Below are 26,309 nucleotides of genomic sequence, written 5' to 3'. Positions count from 1 at the left end.
CGAGTGTTTGTAACGGGGGATTCCCTGCTGGAGCCATGCTAAGACCCCTGCGCCGGCTGCTGGGGCCAGGGCATGGGGGGCCCCCCAGACCCATCTCAGACCAATTCCCAGGGCTCTTTTCCCACCCACGCTGGGATGAAAGCGGCGGAGGGTCAAGTTTCCACCCCCGGCAGCTGGGGGAAAAGAGGGATGCCCTGAAAGGGATCAAAGCTGGAATCTGCCTCCTCGCAGCTCTTTGTGCTTGTGTTGGCTTCAAAGCTGGATTGAGGGGGAGCAGCACCCCCAGGCCCCCCCCAGGACTCTGTCAGGATCCAGCTCAATGCTTTGCAAGGCCTTGCAATTTGTGGATATTCCTTTGGGACACCCAAGGTGGTTCAGGTTCCGCTGTGGGTACAGGGGGGGTTATCCCAGACAGCCACTCTCCCCTCCCAGCCATCCCAGCTGCCTGCTGGGAGGTGCAGGGGGTTCAAACATGATCCTGGGGTTCAACCCGAGGGGATGGTGGTGGCTGTGTCCATCCGGATCCCTGTTGATGTGGAGTCCACTGCAGCAAGATCCCGTGTCCACCCAAGGCACGTGGTCGGGGGGGGGGGGTCACGCTGCTGCTGTCACCCCCCTGGATGTGCAGCAAGGGGCCTGGCACATCGCGGGGTGGCTCTGGGTGGCTGGGGGGGCTCCTGTCCCCACACAGGCTCTCCCCTGTCCCCCTGCACTCCTTCCAGGGACCGCGATGTCCCCTCAGCTCCCACTGAGCTCAGCATGGGGGCAGGCAGAAGCAAACGGGAGAGGCAAGACATGAAAAACAAGAGGCTTTATTCCAAAATACGAAAGCCCCCTCCCGGAGAGCAGCTCCAGCCCCAGCTCGGTGCGGCCAACACCGGGGAGAGCCGGGCACCTTGTGCCACAGCAACGGAGCTGCTGGAACAGCATCGCCCCAGCCCCGCAGCGTGGGACACCCAGAGCCAGGGTCCCTGCAGCAGCGGGAGCACGCTCGGTGCCTCAGCAGCGGGTCACAGCGCAGGATGCGACGCTGTTCCCCGTAAGACACCGTAAGGGCACCGCTTCCCGCCTCCCATCACTCGAACTTGGGCTTGGGGGGGTCCGCGTGCCCGCGGATGTTGAGCAGCAGCAGGAGGCCGAGGCAGACGGTGGCCGGGGCGCACACGGCCACGGGCTCCCGCAGCACCAGCAGCGTGTAGATGGCACCTGGGCGAGGAGCAGAGCGTGGGGACGGGGGTCCCTGCCCGAGCACCCCCCCGAGGCCCCGCGCAGGGGGCCCGGCGCCGCCGGCTCTCACCGATCATGAGGACGCTGAGGATGAAGTTGCTGATCTCCTGCAGCAGCTGCGGCCCGAACGCCAGCAGCAGCCCGGCCGCCGCCTCCACCCAGCCCACAGCCTGCAGGTACCGGCCCGGCTCCGGCGAGAACCCCAGCGCCTTCAGCGGGAACACCTCTGCGAACCGCACGAACTGGGAGCTCTGGGAGCGGAGCAGCCCCGAGCCAGGGTTGGGGGCACGATCCCAGCTCTGCTCCGCACCCAAAGCGCTCAGCCCCGCTCCCCAGCCCGCCTATTGTCGGTCGCCAGGCGCCCCAAAGGCTCGCAGCACCCAACCTGCTCGCTCCGCCCGGTGCCCCGTGCTCACCATGTGCCGGTGCAGCTCGGCCGAGAGCAGCTCCGAGAGCTTCACGGCACCCGCCAGCAGGAAGAAGAGCCCGAGCAGGACGCGGAGGGCGGTGAACGCCGCCGCCATTGCGGGGCCGGCCGGGGCGGGGCCGGGGCGGTGCGGCTCGGTACGGCCCGGGCACCGCAGCTTCACCCCGCGGGGCTGCGATCCGCCCCCCTCCATCCAGCACCAACCTCCCCCGAACCTGAGCAGGGGGGAAAAGGGTGAGAAAATGCGGGAAACCGGCCCAAAACCTGGCGGGGGGGGTGGGGGTGCGGGTGCTGTCAGCCCCATGCCAGCACCCGCACAGCGCCGCTGGTTCTGGGGGCTGCGGGGCAGGCAGCGGAGCAGCGGGGTTGGGGTGAAGGAGGCGGCTGCCGCCCTCCCCACGTTCCCAGGCCTGCGTCAGTGCCTGCGCCAGCGCTGACCTCGGTATCCCGGGTGCCGGCAGCTCGGGGTTGGAAAGCCGAGGCCCAGGGGAGCCGTGGGGGCACAGGCAGTGCTGTAGCTCCAGAGCAAAGTCTGCTAATGCCAGTGAGTCATGGAAGAGCAGGAACCGCTTTCCAGGCACTGGGAATGCCGTGTGGCACCAGCATCGACCCTGGCACAGGGGCTGCAGGGATGAAGGCACTCGTTTTGCTCCTGGCAGAGCATCCTTCCCGGGCTCTGCTGGGAGAGTTGCTCCCAGCTCTGGCTTGTGTGCTACAGAACAACAAATGGCAACAGCGCAGGGCCAGCTCCAGCAGAAAACCCCTTGAGGGGAAGAGAGAAAACAACATAAAGAGATGAAAAATCAACATCCAGCTCAGAACAATGGGTGACACCTGCAGCGTGGGGTCCTGCTTTGCTCCCGCAGGAAGCAGTTCAGGTTTGTTGTTAACTGATCCAGGCGGAAATCTCCTTCCCTTGGGAAGCCGCTCCCAGCTTTGCCTGCACAGCCCAGCCCAGCCGGGGCAGAGGTTGGGTTTGTGTAAGCATTGCAAAACCACTTCAGCCTGCTTGCATTTCCCAGGGGCCACGGCTCTGCTGCTGGGGCACCGCTCTCTGTTCATCAACCCCAAGCCGTCACGGCAGAGGGACCTGGTGGCAGGGCTGGGACAGGACTCCCTCACCCTCCACATGTTTATTACCTGCTCTCAGTCTGCTTTTAGTTACTGAGGAGGTCACAGTAACCCGCGGGCTGGTGCCCAGCTGTGGATGGCAAACCTCCACACCATCCCCTATCCGAGCAACAGAAAGGCATCTGAGGACTTTTCACTATTCCCCAAAACACCTCCCATTTCAAAACACCGTTTCCTTGTGAAAGAGTGGTAGGAAGTGAAGTTCAGCACACTGAACACCAGAAACACATCCACGCTGGAGTAGTTTCACAGAAGAAGCACCCAGGGCTGCAACAGTGGCAAAGAAACTGGGACAAGTTACTGGAAAATAACAGAACTTGAGGAAAAAAGGCTGTGTAAGCCTGCAATGACTGTGGAGACAAAGACACCAAAACCAACCCCTTGCAGAGTAGCTATAGAGAAACCACAAAACCGCTTCTGCTGGAGCCTTGTCAGACTCTAGATAACGCCATAAAGGAGTTCAATCAAAGAGTGCAATTCCTCAGTTATCCCACACCTGACTGCGGGATTGCAGGATGAAAAGCAGCAGGCAGCAGCTTTTACTGCACCAGGTCCTTGCAAGGAACTTAAAGCAGAAGTGAGTTGTGTTCCAGCTGGGCACTAACCCCACAGAACCAGGCACCCAGACAAACCTTAAGGATTTCCTATGACTCTGCCAGATTAAATCCCATTTATTTTGGTCTTTTCTAGTCTGGCAAGGCAGCTCCCAGCCAAACATTCATGACTCCTTGTGCCACTGCAGGGCAAAACCTTGCTACAACACAGCTGTATGGCCAGAGCTACCACTGGTGTATTTTAACATACTGAACTACTTTGGATTTAAGGGAAGGATTATATTTAACAAGTGACAGCATGGACTACGTATGAGTGCAGTACAGCTGTCCAAAGAATCAAATGAAGCAACATGAACCTTGGTAGTGTGGGCTGCAAGAGCCAAACCCAGCACTTCCCCAGCTTCCAAAGCACTCAACTTTGGCATCTCAGGTTTAGTTACTGGAGTCCTCACCAAGAAAACTATTAAAAACCCAACCAGGCACATGTAAACCTTTAAAATTCTAAGACCTAAATAGACAGGCCTCGAGATGGGGGAAGGAATGGGTGAAACTTCCAGGAATACTTCAAGTGCCTTAGGTGCAAGTGTGGCTTATAAAAAACCGGAACTGCTGCAGTCACTTTGCAGAGACGCCTGTGGCTGCACGCTCCCAGGAATGCAGCCAGCCTGGGACTGGAGCTTTCTAACTACAAGATAAGCCCATGGCACAACCCCAGCAGGAAAAAATACTGTATCAGTATTTATCAGTCAGTTCTTACTGGTGACGAGTGGTTTCTCTTTCACAGGACCCAACAACCACAGCCCTCCCCAGGCAGCACTCCCTTTCCACAGCCTCATCTGCAGCAGCATTCCCCACTCACCCACAGTGCACTGGCCAGATTTGCTCACTCACTGAATACACTCTGCAATAAAACAGGAACTGCTTATAAAAATATTAAGTATTTTATTGTTGGAAGTTGCATGTTCCTGGCTCCTCTTCTCTGCATTCAGACTTCATCTTCATCTGCAAGTGCAAAGCACACAATTAGGAAGAGCATTAACAATGCTAGCAGAGATAACACGTCATGCCACAGAAAGAGAATCAGCACATCACAATGGGCCGTGCACCCATCAAGTGTTCCCGAGGATCACAAATCCTCGTGTAAGATGTGAGATTAAACAAACAGTATTCACATTTTCATCTGCTTCATACACTTCAAAGATCTGAAAGAGCTTTGTGTTTACTACCCTAAGAACAAGAGGAGCAGTGACCAGTCACACATGATTCAATCTCACTGGCTTTGCATCTCACAGGTTCAACTGTGGCGTATCTGTTACTCACCTGTGACTCGTGAGTTAAGGTACCTTGCATGTTGCTTCTCACACAAGATTTTAAGTATCTGAAGTTCCCCCTTGTAGTTTTAGTGGTAAATCAGAGGGAAAAGGTCATTAATTCCAGCTCCAAGTTAGTTTATTTCCCTAAATCACCATCTGCCTATGCTCTTGTATGTGCCAAGTTTACATTCCAGGTTATTTAGAAAGTTCAACGTTCACTGAAATATTAAAGTTGCTTTTTAACAGCTTCTAGTTGGATTAACACATGAGGAAGCTGCTCTATTGCTCTTTTTAACTTGCTGACAATCACCCATCCCATTCACTGAAGCCAGAATACAGAAATAGTTATTTGTTTGACCATCAACAGCATTCAGGACAGTTTATTTGATGCTGCAGGGCTGAAAAGCCCTGATCAATGGTTATATCCTTGGCTCTACAAAAGAAAGATTCAGAAGTTTTGTATAAAATTAAGACTAATCAAGGGCAAATTCCAGGCAAGAACTATGTAACACCTCACAGGGTGCTGGGCCACTGAGCTCCCACAGCAGTAGAAGGACACTAACTACTTACTTCTCTTGATCTCTTGGTCCCTCCATGTACCACTGGGCATCATGCTGGATGTGCTCATGCTCGGCTCCTGAACTGGAAGAAACATTCACATGTTATCCCCCCACAGTGCTTATGAAACCTCTTCTACAAATCCACACCTAGACAGGTATTTTAACCACTGCTGCCAAGGTACCAAGCCCAGACAGAGTGCAGGTGGTTGACCCCACAGCTTGACAACAGGTACCAAGTATTCACTTGTACCCATTTCTCAATATTCACCGATTCAAAGGTGAAGGTCAATGCCCAGAAGCCTTCGTTACTTCACCCGCTCAGAACAAGACCAGAAGTTATGCTTACTTCCCATGGATGAGCACACCGGTTTCACTCAGCTTTCATCTTCACCTAAAGGATAACAACCAAAGTTACTATAGTAACACACAGAAAATTCTGACCATTTCAATACTAACTTAAAAATAAGTTTTAAAATACATGGACTCGTTAGTTGTGAGGGGGGATTTATAAATTATGCCAAAATACTGAGTGGAAGAATAAGGGGCAGAAATAGGCTAACCTAAACACTTGTGAAGAGATGAAGGAATATGCAGGTAGCTGACTCAAGAACTGCACCTTGTCTGAGCACAAACCGTAAATCACCAGTCTGAGCACAAGAAGTTTGATGGCAGCCAGAGGTATACTATCCCTTATGTGAAGGTATTAACAATTTTGTCAAGCTACTTCAACTCTTACCCTAGTTTGTCTCCTGTAGTAACACCCTCTTTCTTCCCCTTCATGAAGGAGGGCAATGTCCCTGGACTCCTAACAGCCCTTAGGTTCAATAGTCCTAGAAGTGCTTCAAAAGCTAAAGGAAGACACTAGAGGTTAACATGGAGTCTACTGCTTTGGTCCTCGGCAACAGATTCTTCCCTTCTGAAGACCCAGCCTTTTACTGTAGCTAAGATGAGGGCAAACTGCAATGCTGAGCAGCCAAGGGATGCAGTACACACCTCTAGTTAGGAGGCAAGTCACAATGTGATCCGACCGGGCAGGGAGAAGTTTAGTCTCAAACCCACCACCTGGGTTTTATCATGGCCCTCAGGAGCAGAGGTATAGTATGCACATTTTGTTTTCTATGCTATAGCAACAAACACCATGCATAAGGGATACTATATCTTTGTGCATCCTTTTAACACTCCAGATTCACTTCTAGCCACGCTCTTCCCAACCCTCCCCAATTAGCTCTTCAGTACTGGTGTTCAGAAGCAACATTTATAGAGATGGGGTATTCACAGACCACTGCGGGACTGCACAGCCAAGTCCTAACGTGTCAATCATTATCTAGCAGCAATGACAGAGGTGGGAGAAGGCCAATCCTCCCTTTTTTTCCTTTTCCAGTAAGCAGCTATTTAACAGCCCCACTAGCTGGTATGGAGAGGAAAAGAAATCTGAAGCTAATTAGTTGATTTCAAACTTGCTAGTAGTGGAAGAAGCCAAGGAATTACCCACAACAGCATACTTTTTATGCGTCCTTTCCAACATGCTTAGCCTCATTGAACATAATGAAACGAAACACTGGCCTTCCTGATCATGTCACTGCAGCTGGCAATGATTAACAGAGACATGCAACCCCATTACTGCTTGAGTCCTAAAACTACTCACAGGCCTCAGTGTTTAGCTATGGGGGAAAACTGCAAGCAAATCAACACTTTGTATGCTTAATGTTACAGTGAAGCCCCCATACACGCTGTGCTCTCTCCTGACAGCACCAGTATCTGGATCTGAGGGCCTAGCAGTACGCAGATGTATTCTGACACCACACTTCTGAGCTTCAGATAAGCTTTTGAGAAAAAGTGTATTTCACACACAGATAAAACCAAGATGAAACACAATGCAAGCACTTTAATGTCATTTCTGGTACCCACTTGTTACAGACTGACTTAGAGCAGACATGACTATTGCTTTTAAGTTAACTACCACACCAAGTTTCATTACTGCAGTCAGAGCTGGTATGAGACCCATGGTTCAGTCCCAAACTGCTTGCTCCAAGAGTGTCAAAAAACCTGCCAGTTCAAGTACGCAGGACAGGGCAGATGTGCCAACAGCCCCTCCACGACATTCCTGCAGGTCAAGTATCCAGAGCACACTGGGAAAAAACCCTAGGCAGATCTGAGCACTGGCTTAAGGATCAATAATTCAGTTTTGCTACACGACAGTTCACATACTGCCATCAGTTTTGCTTCTCAATTCTAGTCACAGGTAAGAGTAAGCCATCACAAAAAGCCAAACTGACTTTGTGACAAGTGATGTCACTGCTTGACTAGCTGGAGTTGGGCTACACTTGCCGTGGTGTAACCAAAGACCTGCTGTTATTATCGTAAAGTGCAGCTGCTACTTCAAGCTTTCAGTGGAACATAAAAGGATAGCCACAGCAGATGGCAAGACTGGCCAGCAGATTCCCTCTTCAAGCAGCAAGTCTTGCCTGGAAGGTAACACAGAAAGGTCCAAATGTGACAATAATACCAGAAACAAGTATGCAAGGCAGAACTTTGCAGAACAAGCAGGAAAACACGTTACAACACCTCTGAAATAAACTGAACATCAGACAAAGAGAGCTAGATCATGTGCTGAAACAAGGGATCTCAAAATTCAGGTTCAAGAGCTAATGCAAAAGAGCTGGAGATCAGCACATCTGGATGTCTGGAAACATGTTAATTCTGGAGCACTAAAGTCTGTGTTTCTAGTAATTAAGAGTTTAGAATTACATCCCCAAGAATGATGAAAATGAAATTCAGCGTTACACTACCAAGATGACTCTACAAAGCAGAAATACAAAATCCCATCACTGTCAGTTAAAGGCAGATGAATGCTTGTCAAAAAGACAACTGAGATGTCCAATAAGCTCTATAAGCTACTCACAGCGATCATCGTTCAAGCACTTATTCGTATGGCCTCAAAAATGTTCCAAAAATCAGTCTCAAAGCTGACTCCTAGCAAGTTGAAAGTGACTATCACATAGTGCACACAAGGCTAAAGCAGTGATTACTAAAGCATTTCCTATGAGCCAAGACTCTACAAAGGGATGCACTGTAGATGGGCCATGTTGCCATTGCAGAAAGTTTAAACAGTCCTTTTCTAGGCACAGAGAACAGTCAATCCTGTTGACTAGGTTAAGCGAGCTTAAGATCACATTCCCTCTTCCCCACAGAGCTCATCCAAGAGTATCTTCATTACATCAGAACTAAGAAAAATCCACACAAGCCGAGTCGTATGTACAAAGGAATCGGGTCTGAAAATACTTATCTAAGAATCACAGTAAGTTGCTTATTGACTCTGAACAAGACAAAGCTTAAAACCGAAAACCACGCAGAGCTTTGATGCAAGCTTAACATACAGGTATGAAGAGTGCTGCACTGTAATTCCACAGTCAGAAGTGTGATGTCAGAATACCCACAGTATAAGATTACATAGAAAGTCACCAAGTTATATTATATTGCTTGTTACCTACCTGTACGCAGTCGGCAATGAGAATCTTGGAGCAAGCAGGAATACTACATCCGGGTCCTAATGTCCATTGCCATTTGTGGTACTACGTTCCTCACAGTTATGAACTGCAGAAATGCTGGCTAAGTGCAGTTATGTAGCAGGCCACTAGTTATAAGTGTAAATTGCAGTCTCAAAACTCCAGCAAAAACTTGCTGCCACAGTAAATGGTTGCCAAGGAGAAGCCAAGAATTTTTCTACCACAAAAATACCACAAAATCTCAAAAGCAGTTGCAGTTTCTCATCAGCTGTATAAATGATTAGTGTCATGCGTCTACACCAGAAGATAAAGATTATTCTGCATTTATTTCTGATCAAAGTGTGAAGATCTCTGTGTAACGATACCACTTTCTACATGCTGCAGTTTTTAGAGATCTAAGTGTCAAAATGGGCTCACAAATTTGATTAAGCAAGCTAAATTGCAAAAGCCAATGTCCTCCAAGTCCAGTACAAAAATGTGTGACGTGATCCAGACTGTCCAAAAACAGATCTGGCCAACAAAGCACTTTTCTAAATGGTTTTAAAGATTCAATTATATAAATCTGGTTTCATGAAAAAAGTCCAGAACCTCAGAGGAACAGATCAAAGGAACATAACTTTCTCACCTCCCACATTTAGCAGATTTTAAAGTTGACATGTTTGCCAGCTTTTAAGACACCACCTTAAAAAAAAGGCTTGAAAAAGAAGTTGGCTAGTTAATTGTATACCTCTTTAATACATGCAACTCAAAGCAGAACTTGTTTTAGAAGTTCTGCTTCTGCAGCTACAACAAAGCTAGATTTAACCCAACTTTCAGATGTTTTGAAAACTGCCAAATTTTTCAGTAGTTACTCATGGGTTTGCAACTCAGCTATTTTTAATACCTAGCAACGGGAGCTTACGTACAAAACAGGGGTACCAAAAGACAACCTCTGTTAAGGTACAAGGACATCAGCATCCTTCACTCTTCCAAGTTACAGAGCTACAAAAGAACATACTTTAGGATATGCACCGGCATCTCTTTAATAAAGAATGACATGTAATCTGAAAAATAAACTGAAAAAATTAATTTAACGTTTATGTTCAGAATTCCCCATCTCAGACACCTTCACCTTCTGTGGGTGTCCCACGAACACCCTCCACAACACACAGGCATTGGTTAATACTACTTCAATAAAGCAAATTGCATCGGTACTGCTGATTTTTAAACTAAGTATCCAATACAAGTACTCCCAAATACCTGCTATGCCATTTAGGAACTGCCAATCGGGAATTTCCTGAAGAGCAATTCATTATCAACCCCCAAACTTTTCTGGGAAAATAAGCAGCATTCACCAAACAAGCTGAGTCACTCTTTAGTGCACTTGATATTTCAAGTCGGTGTTACCTGGTATCAACACTTCCCAACAGGCTATTTTTTCAGTTAAGGAGTAATAGCACTTGCAGCAAGTACTTCAAGAGGGATCACCTGCACTCTAAAATACTGCAATCTGAAACCAAGTTTTAACCACAGAGAAAATTTAGTACAGAATTTAGAATAAGCCAATGCTCAGCACAAGGAATGGGAAAGATCTTGGGAAGGAATTAAAGCTACTCACAGAATGCTCAGTAGTTGGGGAATCACGTGAAGGTACAGCCAAACTAAGTTTACCTACTTTGTGCCAATGCAGGATATGTCAACCTGCTTAACACCAAGGTCTTTTACACTGGGAAGCCAGGTTCCCAGCTTAGCTGGTACAATGCAATAATAACCAAACAAACTACCTTATCAATGAGTCCAGAATGCTCTGAAATTCTTCTGGGGCTTAATAAAATGAACAGCGAGCTAATGAATTCATCAGATCTTCTACAAAAAAACCTTAAAGGGAGTTTATTCATACTGTGACGTATTAACTTAAACTCCAGATTCAGACACTACTTTTGATGCATTATCTCCAAACATCAATAATAAGAGCAATAACCATCATGCAAGCAAGCCGATTTCTGTATTTTACATACAGGTTTTTAGGATTTGCCCACCAGCTACACGATTTAAGAACAGTTCCTGCAGTCCCCATAAAACAAATGATTGTATTCTGAACTAGGCAAATTAGTCCACTCAGTTAGCATGAGGACATAAGCAAGTTAACCTTCATCACTACAGTAACACTTCTGGTCTTTTTGCCAAGCAGTTTCAGGTAAGTATACAATACGAAGGCAAGGCCAGATCCTGTAATCTCAAAACAGCTTAAGAGCATATAAATATCACATGAACAATCCTTTAGTTAGGAAGTCAGCCAATACAAGTCATTCTATCAATTTAGTTTAAAATAACCATTGCTAGTCTTCTGCTTAAAGTCTTTAAAAGATTCCAAGCAGTAACTGCCAAGGTGGTAAGTGCTACCATCCCACCACCCATTATCCAGAGCTAAAATAGGAACATCGTTACATACTGCACTGCTTGCAGTGTAGCTCAATTTAGAGCATCTTGCAGCACTTGCAAGATTTCCATTTGCTTCCTTATTGCAGCACAATTAATGCTCAAAAAGAGATCTGCACCTACAGCAAAGTTAGGCTACTATTTGACCCAATCTTAAGAGAGAGGCATTTTGGGAAGAGATCTCACTCTTCCCTGCAGTTTCACACCCTGGTCTAGTCTGACCTCTACTCAAGACTCTCAGTTTACTGCGGAAGGTGTGGTTTTTAGCCTCATTATGTTTAACCACGAATGGCAAGAAGAGCTACTACATTTAGTTTTCTATTTATTTGAAGCACAGTAAAAAAAAGTTGGTACACTTTGGGAATTCAGTGGCACAAGGTACACTGCCATCAAGTTAGGGACGTTATACATCAAAAAAAACAGCTAAGTTTGTTTTGAAACACTGCATTACATAATTAAATTGTACTCGCCCAAACAGACCACTTACAAATATTAGGTCAGTAAGTTTTCTAACATCCATAAAAACGTAGCTTTCTTACTAAAATGCAAGAATTAAAAAGTTGGTGTCTAAACAAGACAGACAAAAAACAAACTGGAATGAAACTACAGGTCACATCTAAAATCGGGGCTTTTTGTTTGGGCCTTCATATTCTTCTCTCCCTCTACCATATCCTGTTGGTGTTCCAGGCCCCATTCCTCTAGGACCCTGGCCACCCACGGGCCCCGCACCTCCCTGCCCAAAGCGCTCAGGACGCTATTGGAACAGAATTAACAGTTCATTATAGGTAGTTGATGTCCATTGTGTGTTAAGTATATATTTTTAGAAGGTTCCGTAGTCAAGGTTCGTCGATACAATCACCATTGAGCCGATCCACAGGTACCGGGAACATAGAAAGGAAAAAAGGGTAATTTAAAAATTAGTTTATTGTAATACATGCCTTGAGGTATGTTCCCACTTGATGCATTCTCATACATCTGTTACAAAGAACAGATCCTCCCTGCAGTGCTAGAAACGTAAGCATTAGTGCAGATGTGAATTAACAACTTTTCCAAATGAGCTCTAGCAATTTTCAATCAAGTTAATGCAAATAGCTTGCAAACTTCTCACCTTTAGTGCAGTAAAAGCTTAGATTCCATCACTGTCATTTCCAAATAAGCCTAGCCAGAGAACGTATCTTCAGTTCACTGAAGTATGGGCTGACATTCATAAAATGTCATTGTAAACAGAATGCCTACTCACCAGTTAATGGCATGTGCTGCAATAGAGACCATGTGCTTTTCAAGATGGGGTTAAGACTACGGGTCTGCTGACTAAACTGCAGAGGCCTTAGGCAGTAACCAAAAGTGATTGTGAGCACTACTGGATTGCAAGAAGAAAAACAAAAAGTGTGAAAAAAGCTCGTGACCAGTGATTTAGCTGTACCTAGCCACCACAATGCTCGAGCAAAGGACACTTCGGAACTGCTGCTGGAAAATACACAAACATGTTCAAAGAGCTATTTATCCAGTGTTTCCAGTTAAGAACTCTGCACAAAGGGTTGCGTGCATCTAGCCAGTATCTCCCTTCCCACCCCGCCTTCACCACAAGCTCTTGGAAAATTCACAACTTCACAGCACTGAAAGGTTTCACACCAAGATGTAAAAGCTACATCACCCTGCAATAAAGCAGAGACTTCAGGTATTTTTTACTAGTACCTCTAGTTGCATGTATTTCATTTAGTTACTGAGTAGGTGTGATCAACATTCAACCTATAGAACTAACAAATTATAAACTCAAAGATAGCTTTAAACTTTCATTTCAGGCAAGTTTTCCCACTACCGAGTATAGAACAGTGGTAGGTTGGTTGTTACAAAAAGTATCTGCAACTGAAAATTCACACCTCAAGTTCTTGACTTCTGAAAGTCAGTCTGAATCCTTCCAAGAAAGGAACTTCGGAAGGATTACCTAGGTTCTTTCGGCTTAATTCATGGCAGTTTAAGCTCTTCTCCAATTCTGTTTAAAAAGTACTGGCCCAGTAACTGTGACAGCACTGTGCGGCAGAGATCCCCATCCTAAGAAACTCAAGGCAGTTAAACCATCTTACTGTCACAGCTTTTGACCATTGCACGTTTTCAAGTGTTACACAAGTTCAGCATGCACCTGTACCATGATTGTATGCAGCATTCACCACAGACTGCCTGACTGCTCACGGGAAACTTAGGATCTGCTTCAGTATCAGTAGATTAGATACATTAAGGCCAACGGCACTGTCTACTGAATCACTGATGCTCTGAAAAGTTATCATTCCAAAGATATGGTTCCCCCAAAAAACAGAAGATTCCTGACAAGCTACTATGGTAGCTCACCACATTAAGCCAGAGGCCTAAACCCACCCAAAAATCATTTAGTTCAGCTTGTGCTACAGAGCATACACCCTTTCAGGAGGGTGAAAGCACAGTCATATTGCCACCTAAGCCAACAGTTTTCCACCCTACCCATTAAGCATTTCTTTAACCTACATTCATATTGCTTCAGTGTGATAACACCAAGCAGGCTCAAAGCCCAGTCACACATATAGTGTGTCAAAAATAGTACACTTCGGAAACATATCTCGGAAGGTGAGATATGCTGCAGCTTTATCAAACTACCTACACAGTCATGCCCAACACGGGAAAAGAATGGGCTATCATTCCTTTGTGAGATAGGAATCACAAAATGGCTATAGTCAAGGATCACTGGAACAGGCCTGAAGCTAAACCCCAGCATTTCTGCTCCTCTATAGCAAACATCAGCATACAGAGTAAGTGATATGCTGTTTACCATTGATTACTTAAGTTAATCTGCTGCTTAAATAGACATGAGCGCAGATTTTGGAAATAACATATCCATACCAACATGCATCAACCCTAACTAGGCTTGGAAGGGCCAAAATAAATGCAGTGTTACACGTTGGAAAGAACAAAAATCTCTCTTGCCCATTAATACAGAGTGTGAAATTACTGAAAAACTACATTATGTGTTTCCATCATGAAATCTGCCATTCACTAGAATTTATAAAAAAATCCTTCCAAGCCCGACAGTGACGCAGAATTTCCCAAGTCCAATGAAGTCACAGTTAATTGCAAATATGCTGAACAGCACATTTGAATTCACTTCCAAGTAACTTCCGACTGTGTAAACTACCATAATGGTTAAGAACTAATCTACCAAACTGCCACTCTAGTCTTCATGTTAAACACCTGACAAGAAAGCCAGCAGTTAACAGTGAAATTACACAACCATCCGAATACTGGTAGAGAACTCGATTCCCAACCACAACAACTCCCTTGTGCTAAGCTAAAGCCATCACAGGATACATTACCATGTCACTTCCCATCATAGAACCACTCATGGCTGCTTGGCCAACTCCTGGATTAGCTTCATAACCTATGCCGCCACCACCTCCAAGAGGTGGGAATTTCTGGGCTGCAGAAGCATAAGGATCTAAGGAAGAGAAATACATAATCATATTCTGACACTTTCTAAGTTAGCCACAAAAAGTAATCATTGAAAAATTGTTTACCTCCCATGTTCATTGTGGTGGCACCACCCATCCTCATGTCTCTCTCCCTCTGCACAGAAGAAACAACTTTCAGCATAGGTAACCAACTACTGAAGTCTATACCTTTTCAGGAAATAAAAGCACATGTACAGCCAACTACTACCCTTTCACCTACACAAAGGCAACACATTATCTAAGCTAAGCAAAATGAATCAATCTCAAAAATAAATCCAAAAAATTCCTGAACATGATAATGTATCCAAAAAACATCATGATTTCACTTACTGGATCCATGTAACCCATTCTACTGTAATTCTCTTCCCTCTGTCTTCTCATTTGTTCCTCCATCTCCCGCTGACGTATCATCATCTCTTCCTCTCGCCTGCGACGCTCCTCCTCCTGCCTAATCACCCCAAAGCAGACTGTTAAAACCCAGGAGTGTAACACATTCACTCATCAACACCACTTGCATCAGCAATTTAAAAGGCACCAAGTGATTGCACTTAAGCAAAAAGAGATACTCTATGATGCTCAAGCTCTTGAGGAGAAACTTACACTGCAGTTCAATTTCTCATGCACAAAGTGAAGCAGCGATGGTGTTTCTTGAAAAATAAAAACCTCCATATAAGTAATTGGGGAAAAAAAATAATGAAACAAATGTAACTATGAAAAAGAAAAATCCCATGACAGCCAAACCAACCTCAGCTGAATTTCCTTGCGTTTCTGCATTTCTTGATTATGGAGTTCTTCCATACGTCTCAACTCTTCCTGACGCCTCATGAGGTCTGCAGAAATGAAGCCCTGTCAGCAGCTATTTCACAAACTCATGTCAGATTTACACTCAGATCTGGGAGAGATCAGCCTCAGCAGCACGATGGCAGGCAGCCATGTCCCAAGTGTCACTGGTTGTAACAACACTTCATTTAAATGAAAATTGAGAAACTATCAGTTGCTCTTTAAGCCTAAAATTCTCAAGTTAGCAGAGGAAGCATGAATTTATTCATGAAACCATCAGCCAGCCATTTAATCTAGCACTGAAAGCAAAAAGATGATCTAGAATTCACAGCCAATTACCTTGACGCAAGAGGTTTGCCTGATGCTCATGATAAGCATCTTCCATCTCACTTTCAAGTTTGTCCTTGGCATCTTTCATGTTTTTTGCTACTTGCTCTCTCTGTTGTTTTTCCATTTCATCTAAAGATTTCCACCTCTGGGAATATTCAAATTCAAAACTGCCAGGCTGAGCAAAGCGGGGAGGAGTCTCTCTTTCCCTGCAAAAGAAAGATGCTCATTCAGACTGGGAAAACCTGGAATCTGAAGGTCAATTAAAAAACCACAAGCAGAATAGCAGGATTATCAGGAAACAGCAAAGGAGCCCTGAACATGTGACCTCAAGAGTGCTGTGATAGAAGACTTGTGAGAGAATGCTGGTAACAGTGCAGCAGCATTTTACACACTTAAACAGCAGCATTTCATGTAAATCCTGTGACTACCGCAGCAATGATGGAGACTTCTGCACTGTCACACCCAAGCAAATCTTCCCACTTGCAGTTCTACTGCATGTTTATCTTACCTTCCTTTCACTGCTAGCAACTGTCAATGGCCAAATACTCAAACAAGACAGCCTTTCACCCAAGTATACAGAGCTGCTCATAACAGCAAGACATGGAGAGATGGATTTTTTCAGTGCCAGCTTAACCCAAAGCACTACATGCCAAAGGCAAGTAATAATCTTCACTTTAACTTAAACAGCTTTCAAACTGCCCGAGGGCCAACAATCCATTTTGTCATATAAAGAATCTGGAGTCAAAGACTCAGTAACTAAGGGAACAAAACTTGGGAAGTTCAAAAGCTTTCCATACATTAGCAATGTAAGGCATTTCAGCATTTTAGTAACACCATACTAATGTGCACTGTTTTCAAAGACACTGCCTCTAAACCATTCCTAATTTTTGGTCAAAGCTAGCAATTCTGAACACTTTTTCATACAGACAAGACAGACTGGATCTCTCCCTGCACTCCCTTTTATGATCCACAAAAATAAAGCATTCTTACAACAAACAGGTTCAATATACATATCCTAACTTAAACCTGCTATTTCTGAAGACTCTTATCTACTCTTTTATGCTCAGTGGTCAGCTTCCTGAGGCAACCCTGGAGGCAGTTAGTTTTTATTGATCATTGAATGAGTTACAGTTTTACTTAATTCCTCATTTCACGCCACAAACATCCGTGTATAAGTTCTCTATGAGACCATCAATATGAAATATACCATGAGATGGCAGTTCTCAACAGGATGAGCAAACAGCTAAACTCTGCTTCGCTGTCTATACCAAAACCACCTGCTATTGAGCATCTATTGAAGCCTTTACTGTTTCATTGTGATGCAATGTAGGAAATTGCATCGCGAATGCTTAGTGAATATACTAAGCGAAACTGTACATTACGTTATCTGAAGCCAAACTACCACAAAAAACCCAACAAAAACTGAAAATACTACCCAAAATTCAAAGCCTGTTTCTGAAACACTACTCCATCTCCTTTAAAGCCCAGGACAATACTACGTACATCATCTACATACGCTTAACACCAAAAAATAGTGCCTACTTTTGATACATCGGATTCTTCTGAGCAAGCTTTTCTGGAAGACCATCTTCATCATCCAGCTGTTCCAATGGTTCCACAATAACTGGCCTAGGAGTGCTGAACACAAAATACTCGGTTTACTTTCCCATCAGAATCTCCAATTTGAACAACCAATAGCTGACAGCTTTAGTCAGCTTGCAGCTAAAACTCATCAACCGTAAAATACTTACGTTGTCAACAAGAACACTCCTTCAGTACACCGTTCAAAGGCCTTCCTTGCCGCTGGCTTTGATGCAAACTCAACAATGCCTTTTCCTGTTGATCTACCTCGATCATCTACAATCACAACCGCTCTTTCCACTGGACCGAACTGGGAAAACGCTTCCTCCAGCAACTCGTTGGACACATAGGGTGAAAGATTACGCACTGAGAGAGCAGCAGCATGGGTGGCAAACCGAACACGAAGCTGACGACCCCTCATGGGGGTATCATCCAGTTCTGCCTTCGCAATTTCTGCAAGAGCTCTGGATTCCTAAGGGAAGTTTTAAGATCCGGTTTTAGGAAACCAAGCTATAAATTACTATTTCGGAGTAATTAAACGGGTGAAATTAACAGAACGAAAGCCTACCAATTTAATGAATCCAAAGCCTTTCCCCTTGTTGATAAAAACCTCTCCTGGCTCCCCGTATTTGGCAAACAGTCTTTTAAAGTCTTCGTCTGTTATATCAGCAGGCAAATTCCCGACAAACAAGCGGCAACGCTGAGTATAGGTCTTCTCCCCGGGTCGCCTCAGCAGAGAGAGATTTGCTTTAAATCCCTATAAAGAAGCAGACCAGTTCGAGCCATCACCGCCAAGATGCCGCGTTATCCCGCTAGGACACCGGAGTGCCAACGATATAACCCGCGCTGCCACAGAGATCTCGGGGTCCGCAGGTACTGAGGGAACGCGCTCGGGCCGCCCGCGCTCCTCTCCGCCGCCCCCACCGGGCCCCCCGCGCTCCTCCCCTTAAGATGGCGGCTGAGCAGCGCAGCCGCCGCCATCTTATGGCTCGGGGAGGGGGAAGGGGCCATGACTCACCTCGTCCGAGAGCTTTTCGCCGCCGCCGGCCGGACCCTGCTGCGAGGAAAGGCTCTGCTGTCCCTGGTGCTGCTGTCCGCGGCCCCGCTGGTCTCCGCCCGGTCCGCCGCGGTGCCCCGGCCCGCCTTTGTGCGGCCCTCCGGGCCCCTGCTGGGGGCCACCCGGTCCCTTGGGCCCGCCGCCGGGTGACTGTCCTTGTCCTTTTTTAGGGCCGCCGGCCGGGGTAGGGCTGGGGCTCGGCTTGGGCTGCGCCTGCCCACCCGGGCCGGAAGGAGTCGAGGAAGGTGTCGACACAGGGGGCTGCTGCTGCGGCGTCTGCCCTGAGGGCAGCGCGGACGACGGAGGCGCTCCGGGGCCGGCCTGGCTGCCGGCAGGCCCCGCTGTGGTGGCGGCTGACGAAGAAGACGAGGAAGGCGGAGCAGAGGTCGACGCGGGCGGCTTCGGAGGCTCGGGCTTCGGGCCTCCGCCCGGCGGGCCGCCCGGGCCCTGCGGGCCGCCCCCCATAGGGCCCCGGTTCTGGCCCATGCCCATGCCGGGCGGCGGAGAGCGGAAATCGTGATTGGGGCCTCCGCGGCCACCGCCTCCGCCGCGCCGGTGGAAGCCGCCTCCACCGCCGCCACGGCTACGGAACCGATCCCGCGACATGGTGATGGTGGAGAGAGAAGAAGAGGTGCTCCGGCCGCGGATGCCACTCCTCAGAGCCCGCTGCGCAAAATGGCGGCGAACTGCAGGGCCTCGCCGCCGCCTTTGTCCGCCCCTCATATAGCTTCCCCGCCCCCGGAAGCCACTCCCTCCGCCCCGCCACTGCACCGCCGGCCTCGGCGGCGCGGACCGACTGCTGGAGCCACCAATCGTGTGTCCCTACTCCGCTAACTCCTTGATCCCATTGGTGGGAACCCTGCCCTCTGTCAATTGGCTCGTTTAACCGCCGATGGGGCTATCCGTTAACGTCCTGCGTGCTGATTGGCCAGTTTGATCGGCGGGAGGCGAAGTCACGAAAGACATCCGACTTCCGATTGGCTGCCTGGGGAGTCAGTCAGGCGGGAAGCTGAGTGCGGGCCGGCGGCAGCTCCGCGTTGTACACGGCCGGGTACCCTCGGGGGCCGCTCGCCCGCAGAGCGGACGGGGGCGCGGTGCCTTAGGGCACCCCCGGCTGAGCCCACACAGGCTCCGGCTCGAACAATGTCAAATCAATGTATGTTGAAGTAAAGCCATTGGTGTGCTTCCGGCACAGTCGGCAACCCTGGTTCCGGCGCTGATGGCAAATTTGATGTAAAGCACCCTACGTACTCATTCAAGGGGGGTAGTGGCAACACAGGTCGTTTTCACTCCATTGTGGTTGAAAAGCAAGCTCCCTGTCAATGCTCTTAATGCTGTCTCCTTGGCTGACAAAGTGGGTGTCAGTTCCCCAAAACGTAAAACTCTCAGTAGGAAAATAAAGCAGTTGTACAAATTCATGGTGGTTGTGGTCACTGTATTCCTTATTCTAACATAAAAAACGAACCCAAAGTACTCCCCATCTGTTTAAGGTTTTCAGTTTTCAGCGCGCTGCAATGGACACACCAACGTTACAACACGCTTTCATGCTTTCACTTCAGAAGGGTTTTGCTCCATCCCTCTTCCGACCTCCTGCTGATGTTTCACATTCGGTTTTGGGTCTGAAGAACCAAACCCCACGTGAAACCCAAGTGAAAGCCGCAGGTTTGGTTTATATACACAAACCCCTGTCACTGCTGTATTGCACTGGCAAAACACCACTCAATCTTGTAACTACCTGTGCAGCCCCAGGCAGCCAAAGGGCTGACTTCACAGCAAAGCGAGCTTCCCTGTGGGTTTACATTTTCCAAGTAAAAATGTGCTCTAGATCGATCTTTCCCCCAAATAAGCCCTGTCCCTATGACTTCACCCACCTCCAAGCGCAGCAGAATGGAAGCCCCACGTCGTTTTAAAATGGATTCTCTCCAGATGTCAGCCCCTCTCTCCGAGCAGTAAATGTTTCCACCACGAGGTGTCTCAGAGGTTAAAGCGCTGGAAGAAGGAATTTGGGACGGGCTTCTGCTGCACACAAACCTGGCATCGCCTGGCTGTCACACCTGGCTGCGTCTGTTCAGGAAGCAGCGAAAAACACTGCGTGTAAAAGGGCTGGTTTCGCCTTTGTCGTGTCCCAAGTATTCGTGAACTGTATTTTAAGGGGTTGTTAATTTTCAGCATCCTTTGGAAGAAATAAAGATGATTCTGCTCTCAGTCCCACAAAAACCTGTTCAACTCCTCTAAGGTCCACAAAGTGGCTTTGAATTTCCATGTATCTAGTAGAGGCCAGGATGTGATTACATGTTTTGTAACTGCAATATAAGTGTTTATCAAAGGAACATTGATGTCGCTATGAGTACTTGAAGGAAAAATGACCTCTGGTAACAGTCACCTGTTTTGTAAATACTCACACTAGGCAGCTTGCTGTTTCCATACAAAAACAAACATGGAAGAAAGCCCGAGCTGTTCTCCTCAGTGTGTTCCACTGTAAATAAACCCTGTGTCCAGACTGGAAACCCTTTATGACAACTGCGATGCTATTTAGAAGCAGCTCTGTGGTATTTTTCCATACTCCATATAGATCTGTTTGCGGGGATGTTTAGTGCACACATCCATGAGTTCAGTTTAATAGGAGCTGCTGGGAGAACAGAAAAAGTAGGGAGAAGTCAAGATCTTTCCCTCCTCCAGAATATTAATATCTACTTATAACACCAATGTTATTACTTCTGAAGATTCTTCATACTGTGCAACTGATCTACAGAAGCAAATTAAGCCATGATAAGAGATGGAGAAATATATCAAAGAGGGTATCAAGCTGCCACTGAGGTGTCTGAAGTCAGGAACGTCTCAGCTGCCACCGAGCAGAAAGGCATGGATCTCAGCAGGTGGTTGATTTAGATCATTTTCCCCTAAACCTTTTCCTCCTCCTCTCAACATAAATAAAAGACTGGCAAGAAGATATCTGCATTATCTCTATATTATTAATTGCAGATTGCAAGAGGTAAGAGCAGCATGTGTCCAACCTGCTAATTAAGAATAATTATCCCATGAGGGTCTGTAAGTGACCTGTGTACAAACAGTTAAAGCTCATGAATCACAGTAACATGTACCACCACTAAAGAAGCAATTAGATGAGGAGTGATTAAGTTGTGAGGAGATGCTGTGCCTGCATTCCTCAGGGATTTCTGACCGAGAAGGAAACAGTTTAAGGCCTGTTTGCACAAATCCAGGTATGCCACAGAACTAGAGATGCTCAGGAATTTTAAGAATCAGGAATCAAAGGAAGGAATGAGAGAGGGAATGAGAGCAGGGAGGCATCTAGAAGGTGCAGGCTAGCATGCTTACCCTGCTGCAGCTCCACCAGTCAAGTCCATGATGCACTTGGGTAAATGGGTCTCTGCAGAACAGCTCCAGTATCCTAGAGCTCAACACAGTTTCATGAACAACAGTGTCACCTTTTACAGAACAATTGAGGAAGTAAAATCCCTCCAGCCACATCTGGTACATAACACTGGAGACAGGATGGAAGGAGTGGCTAATAGCTGCTGTGATGGTGATTCAGCTGCACAGCAGAGCTCTCAGCAACCTCCTTGTGATGAGAGTTATCCTCTTCCTCCTGCACTGTTTTCGCTCCCTCCATGAAAACCAAATCCATGACGGATATGGCATTTTTAGTAGGCAATTTTTTAACCCAGATGAATAAAAGTAATGCAGGGCCAGGTAAGAGATTAGAGTGAAAGGCAAGCAAATTGAGAGGCTGAAAGAAGGGATGAGGGGTTGACTGTCTTTGCACAGTAACATCATTGATTTCAGTGGATGTAATCTTGATTCCTAATGGAACAAAAGAGATCAGAATCAGGCTTAAGAGTCTACAAAAAGGCAGTAATGGATCTGCAGGAAGTCTGCTGTTTGGAGCACACATTCACAGTTGTGCTGGAGGCTGTGCTCTCTCAACCTAGAACGTTAGAGTTCAGGGTTTTCCATTTCTGATTTCTCTGAAGTAAATTAAGTTACTATATGCCTTAAGTAGCAGGAGTTTTGAGTCCTCTGTCAAAATCCAAACTAGCACCAAAGTCACTGGAACAACTGCTCTTTCCCTCCCCTGGCTGCCTGCGTTCTCCTCTCTGGGCAGTAGCTGTGTTCTGCAGTGGGCAGTGATGCTTGCACACAGTGTGCATGCCTGCTGAAAGCACACTTGAGCATACCAAGTCTGTCTTCCAAGAGGCTCCAAGAGCCCTCCATTTCCAATGAAGGCAATTAGAGTTAAGAGTGCTTATGGGCTTGCAGAAGCACTCAGCATAGTTATACGACAAAGCCATCAAGCTCCACGTTTCCTTGAGCTGTGGAGAGAAACAAGATATGAATCACTGTCCCGGGAAGTGCTCAAAAACCATGTAGATGAGGCTTTTTGTGACATGGTTCAGTGGTGGCCTTGGCAGTCCTGGAATAACACTTGGACTTGATGATCTTAAAGGTCTTTTCTAATCCAGTTGATTCTATGATTCTATGACAACTAAAATTTTTCCTGCTGCAGTTAACAGGTTCCATTGCTTCTATTAAGAGGATTTAAAATGTCACTGAGAATAAGTATGTGACAAGAATGGGAGGCAAATGCTAAAGAGAATCAATCTTATTCTTCGTTCTTACTGACAAGGCTCAACAGGAAACGGATACATGAGTTCTGCAAGAACACCAGCAGTTCTGAACTGCACTTCTAGTTAATGTTTGGCTATGCAAAGAATGTGTGGAGCAGGAAAAGTGAGTAGCCTCACAATGCTGGATTTCATCAGACTGCATGGGCTTTCTTAACAGCTTCAAAACTGGCAATGTCTTCTCTGTGCACTTTTTGGAATCCACTGGTGTTTCCAAAACATAAACTCACACAAAGGGGGATCATTGGAAACATACAGGAGACAATAATGAGAAAATTAGAAAACCTTTTTTTGCATTATATAAAAATAGTAATGGATTCAAAGAAACATTTGGCAAAAGTGATGTAGTCACAGCACAAAATTCAGGATGGTGTTAAAAAGCAGCAATCATTTGTAAATGAGCACTCCTATGTAACCTACAATAAAGAATCAAGAGGCAACATCTGTGACCCCGAATAGCCCAGATTTTGCAAAAGTCTTAATCACTTTTTTTTTCCTTTCTAATTGGATTTTTTAACCTTATTATAGCAAGTAATACCCTGGAAACATCACTGTATTACAAATAATACCCTCTAAACATCATAGTATCACAATGTGTGGCAGAGCCTGCAGCTGTCCCGAAACAATGCTCACTGAGGTCTTACTAATCTCACCCTGACTTACAGTGGGTGCTCAGAGGGGACAGCTTCTTGCCAACACCAACTCTTCCACTGCTGATCAAAGGTGCACAAGGGCTGTGTCACAGGAAGGACATTTACGTGGGGTGGGAGTTTAGATTTTCAGTAAGGAGAGAAAAGCAGATGAAAAACCAAAAGCAAAGACAGAAAAGCAAAGAGAAAAATCATTATTTCCTCTCTTATGCCATGACACAAAACCCTGCTATGAGCCTTGCCAATAAATCTCTACTGGTAGCACAAGAAAGGTGTGAATATAGGTAGAAAATAATTAATGACTGTTTACTGCAACAAAGATGAGCTTTCTGCTTGTTCCCTATGCCAGCCTCCACCTGCACTCTGCTATGGACTAAATGCATCAATGTCTGGAGGATGTACGCAGCTGATGGTCTACAGTTAAACACAGTTCTCTTCTCCCTCTGGGTTTTGTGCTTCTGCCATAAACCTTTCCACAGCAGATCATCCAGTACAAAAAATAAGCTTCAAAAGTACTGCAAGAAACAGTAACTTATGGATGAGTACTGACAGTTTTGAAGGCTTCAGAATAAAAAAAGACTGAGAGTCACTGAGGCAGCACCAGCTGTTTGAAATACAGAATCAGGTACAAAAGTGTAGAAACCATGTTTGCACATGATGGTCACTATCTGTTTCAATATTTCATGATGTATGCAATGAAGCTTCTTCCTCTCTCTTAACTCTGTGATTTTAGTAACCAGCATACTTCTCATTAGCTGTGTTCTGGGGTTGTTTTCCCATTTCCACGGGGTTGCACAGTGACAATGAATGAAAACAATTTCCGTTGTACTTATATCCAGATTCACTTTGGGGCTCTGAGTTTCTGAACTGCCATATTTGGTGTGCAACAACTGATGTCTGGCATGTTTGGAAACAAAAGCCTGTGTTCTTTAGACTTTAAAAGCAGAAGCAGAATAAATCTGTAATTACTGTGATTAGAATAAAAGCATGATTGCACTGAACTTAAATCCTGGTCCAAATTTCATATCCACCCACCCAAATAGAAATAAAACTTCATCATTAATACTGGATCATTCCCGTTACAAAAAGACACTATTAATTCTTAATGATGCTTGGACTTCTTCCTAGCTGTTTACATCTTTTTACCCTCCAGTTCATGGAGTGCTGAGAGTAATGCAGCGTGTACAAATAAACCCCTCAGAGATGTGGAAGTGACTGCTCCTGCACTCAGCAGACCTGCTCCTGGATGTTCTTATCAAGCAAAGTACAGATGGGCATTTGTTCGCACGACCAGAGATGGAATATTCTCTTTGGAGTTCAGCTTCCTCCTTTTATCCCACCCACCACCAGACACTTCCTGACATTTCTCCTGCAGGCAGAACAAGGCAACTGCTTTTTTTTTTCCCTTCTGCAAGGCTGTTCCTTCAGTAACCTGGGGGTGGGTGGTGGGGGAAGGGGATGTTAATCTCAACAGCAAACACAGCCGAGCAAGTCTGGGACGTGAGGGGGAGTTTGAGGACGAAAATAGGCCTCTGCCAGCCCTCCTGCGTTTGTGTGTCTGTGACTAAGCACGCTGAATGCGTCTCTTTCTAAAACTTGGCTTTTCTCTTTCCTTGAGCTTCGTTGTTTCCAAGCCTCCCGCTCCCCTTTGTCCTCACAGCCCCAGGGGACCTCGCAGAGGCAGGCGCCTTGCATCACCAGTGCCAAGGAAATGCAAATCCTGCCTGTGAGCCAGCTCTGTGTGCTGAGGGGGACAAAGCCAAAGCAGCTCCAGAGCGGGGAGACAAGCCCACCATGCTGCTGCTCCTGCAGCAGCCTGTGTTCCCCCCGTCTGCTCAGGCTCCAGAGGAGACTCCACTAGCAAGTCGTTTTCCACTGCAATACTCACTGGTTTTGCTTATGTCTTTACAGCTGCATCTTGGCCACAGTGTGTCTGCAGTATGGGGCCACGTAAAACTAGGAGGTTTCAGCAGTTCTGCCCACCTCTGGGGCCGAAAAGGCTGAAAAAGCTCTGGAGTTTGCCCGGGAAACTCCACTGGCACATGATTAACAGCACAAAGCATGTTTGCATAGGAATGACTTGCCAGTATAGCAACACTGGTCTGATCTATGCTGGTTCAACCTTTCCTAATGCAGTGTCTTAGAAGTGAGGAGAGAGAACACTTTGCTAACTCCGAAGTCCCATGTTTTTACACATACACCCTACGTTGTTCCCTCCTTGGGCCCCGGATGTGGGTACAACACAGGCCACAGCTGTGTTTCTCAGCCCCCCTGTCCTATTTGGGCACTCACTGAGCTCACTGGAAAGTAAAAGAGATTATTCATTGTAGTAATTGGTGTAAAGAAATTACACAAAAACACAGCAGTGCTGTCAGCACCTGCAACCGCAGTTCTCTGCAGAGAACCTGAGCTGAAGCAGAGGAAGGAGTGTTGAGATCTCACTGTGAAGGGCTGGCAGGTTTTCTGGGTGAACTATATTCAGCTGTGCGTGCCCCTGGGTATGTGGAAAGATCATTCATCCAGTTCATTGAGCTGCAGCCTGCATGTGAAAGGAGTTTCATGGGTTCTTTTTTAAATGTCACTGTTTTAAAGACGAATAGTCTCACGCAGAATTGTGCAGCAGATTAGAATATGGGGGCTCCAGGGGTAAATTAAA

The 26,309-nt window shown here is 46.5% G+C and overlaps 2 protein-coding genes across 14 annotated transcripts; both read right to left on the bottom strand.

Annotated features, from left to right (window-relative positions):
- Positions 1-841: 841 nt before the first annotated feature.
- Positions 842-1,751, bottom strand: TMEM35B (transmembrane protein 35B; the record flags this gene model as incomplete). Its single annotated transcript, XM_080632541.1, has 3 exons — positions 842-1,206; positions 1,298-1,478; positions 1,644-1,751. The coding sequence occupies 3 exons, from the start codon at positions 1,749-1,751 to the stop codon at positions 1,076-1,078; spliced, it is 420 nt and encodes a 139-aa protein (XP_080488667.1). The 3' UTR covers positions 842-1,075.
- Positions 1,752-4,258: 2,507 nt separating this feature from the next.
- SFPQ (splicing factor proline and glutamine rich) lies at positions 4,259-19,504 on the bottom strand. Of its 13 annotated transcripts, XR_013958256.1 has the most exons (13): positions 18,322-19,504; positions 17,872-18,060; positions 17,474-17,775; positions 17,265-17,360; positions 15,732-15,928; positions 15,358-15,442; positions 14,943-15,060; positions 14,679-14,727; positions 14,478-14,599; positions 5,481-11,890; positions 5,223-5,294; positions 4,660-4,729; positions 4,259-4,341 (listed from the first exon to the last, which is right to left on the bottom strand). XR_013958256.1 is itself a non-coding variant. In XM_080632312.1 (11 exons), the coding sequence occupies exons 1-10, from the start codon at positions 19,081-19,083 to the stop codon at positions 5,583-5,585; spliced, it is 1,941 nt and encodes a 646-aa protein (XP_080488438.1). In that variant the 5' UTR covers positions 19,084-19,502; the 3' UTR covers positions 4,259-5,294; positions 5,559-5,582. The 13 variants fall into 13 exon arrangements, 2 of the variants coding, with proteins under 2 accessions (XP_080488438.1, XP_080488437.1); XR_013958254.1 differs by having other exon boundaries at positions 4,660-5,294; XR_013958255.1 differs by having other exon boundaries at positions 4,259-4,729.
- Between the last annotated feature and the right edge of the window lie 6,805 nt (positions 19,505-26,309).

Source organism: Psittacula echo, assembly GCF_963264785.1.
Source record: "Psittacula echo genome assembly, chromosome: 21".
NCBI classification, from domain to species: Eukaryota; Metazoa; Chordata; class Aves; order Psittaciformes; family Psittacidae; genus Psittacula; species Psittacula echo.
The sequence above is the reverse complement of the archived record's forward strand: the minus strand, read 5'-3'. Positions and strand labels throughout refer to the sequence as shown.

Bases quoted from the DNA above. Each gene is read 5' to 3' on its own strand.
- SFPQ (XM_080632312.1), bottom strand. From the start codon at position 19,083: ATGAGGGGCGGACAAAGGCGGCGGCGAGGCCCTGCAGTTCGCCGCCAT. The intron at 17,776-17,871 runs GTAGGCTTTCGT...AACTTCCCTTAG, and splicing joins GCTTTGGATTCATTAAATTG to GAATCCAGAGCTCTTGCAGA. The intron at 15,443-15,731 runs GTAATTGGCTGT...TCATTTCTGCAG, and splicing joins GGCAAACCTCTTGCGTCAAG to ACCTCATGAGGCGTCAGGAA.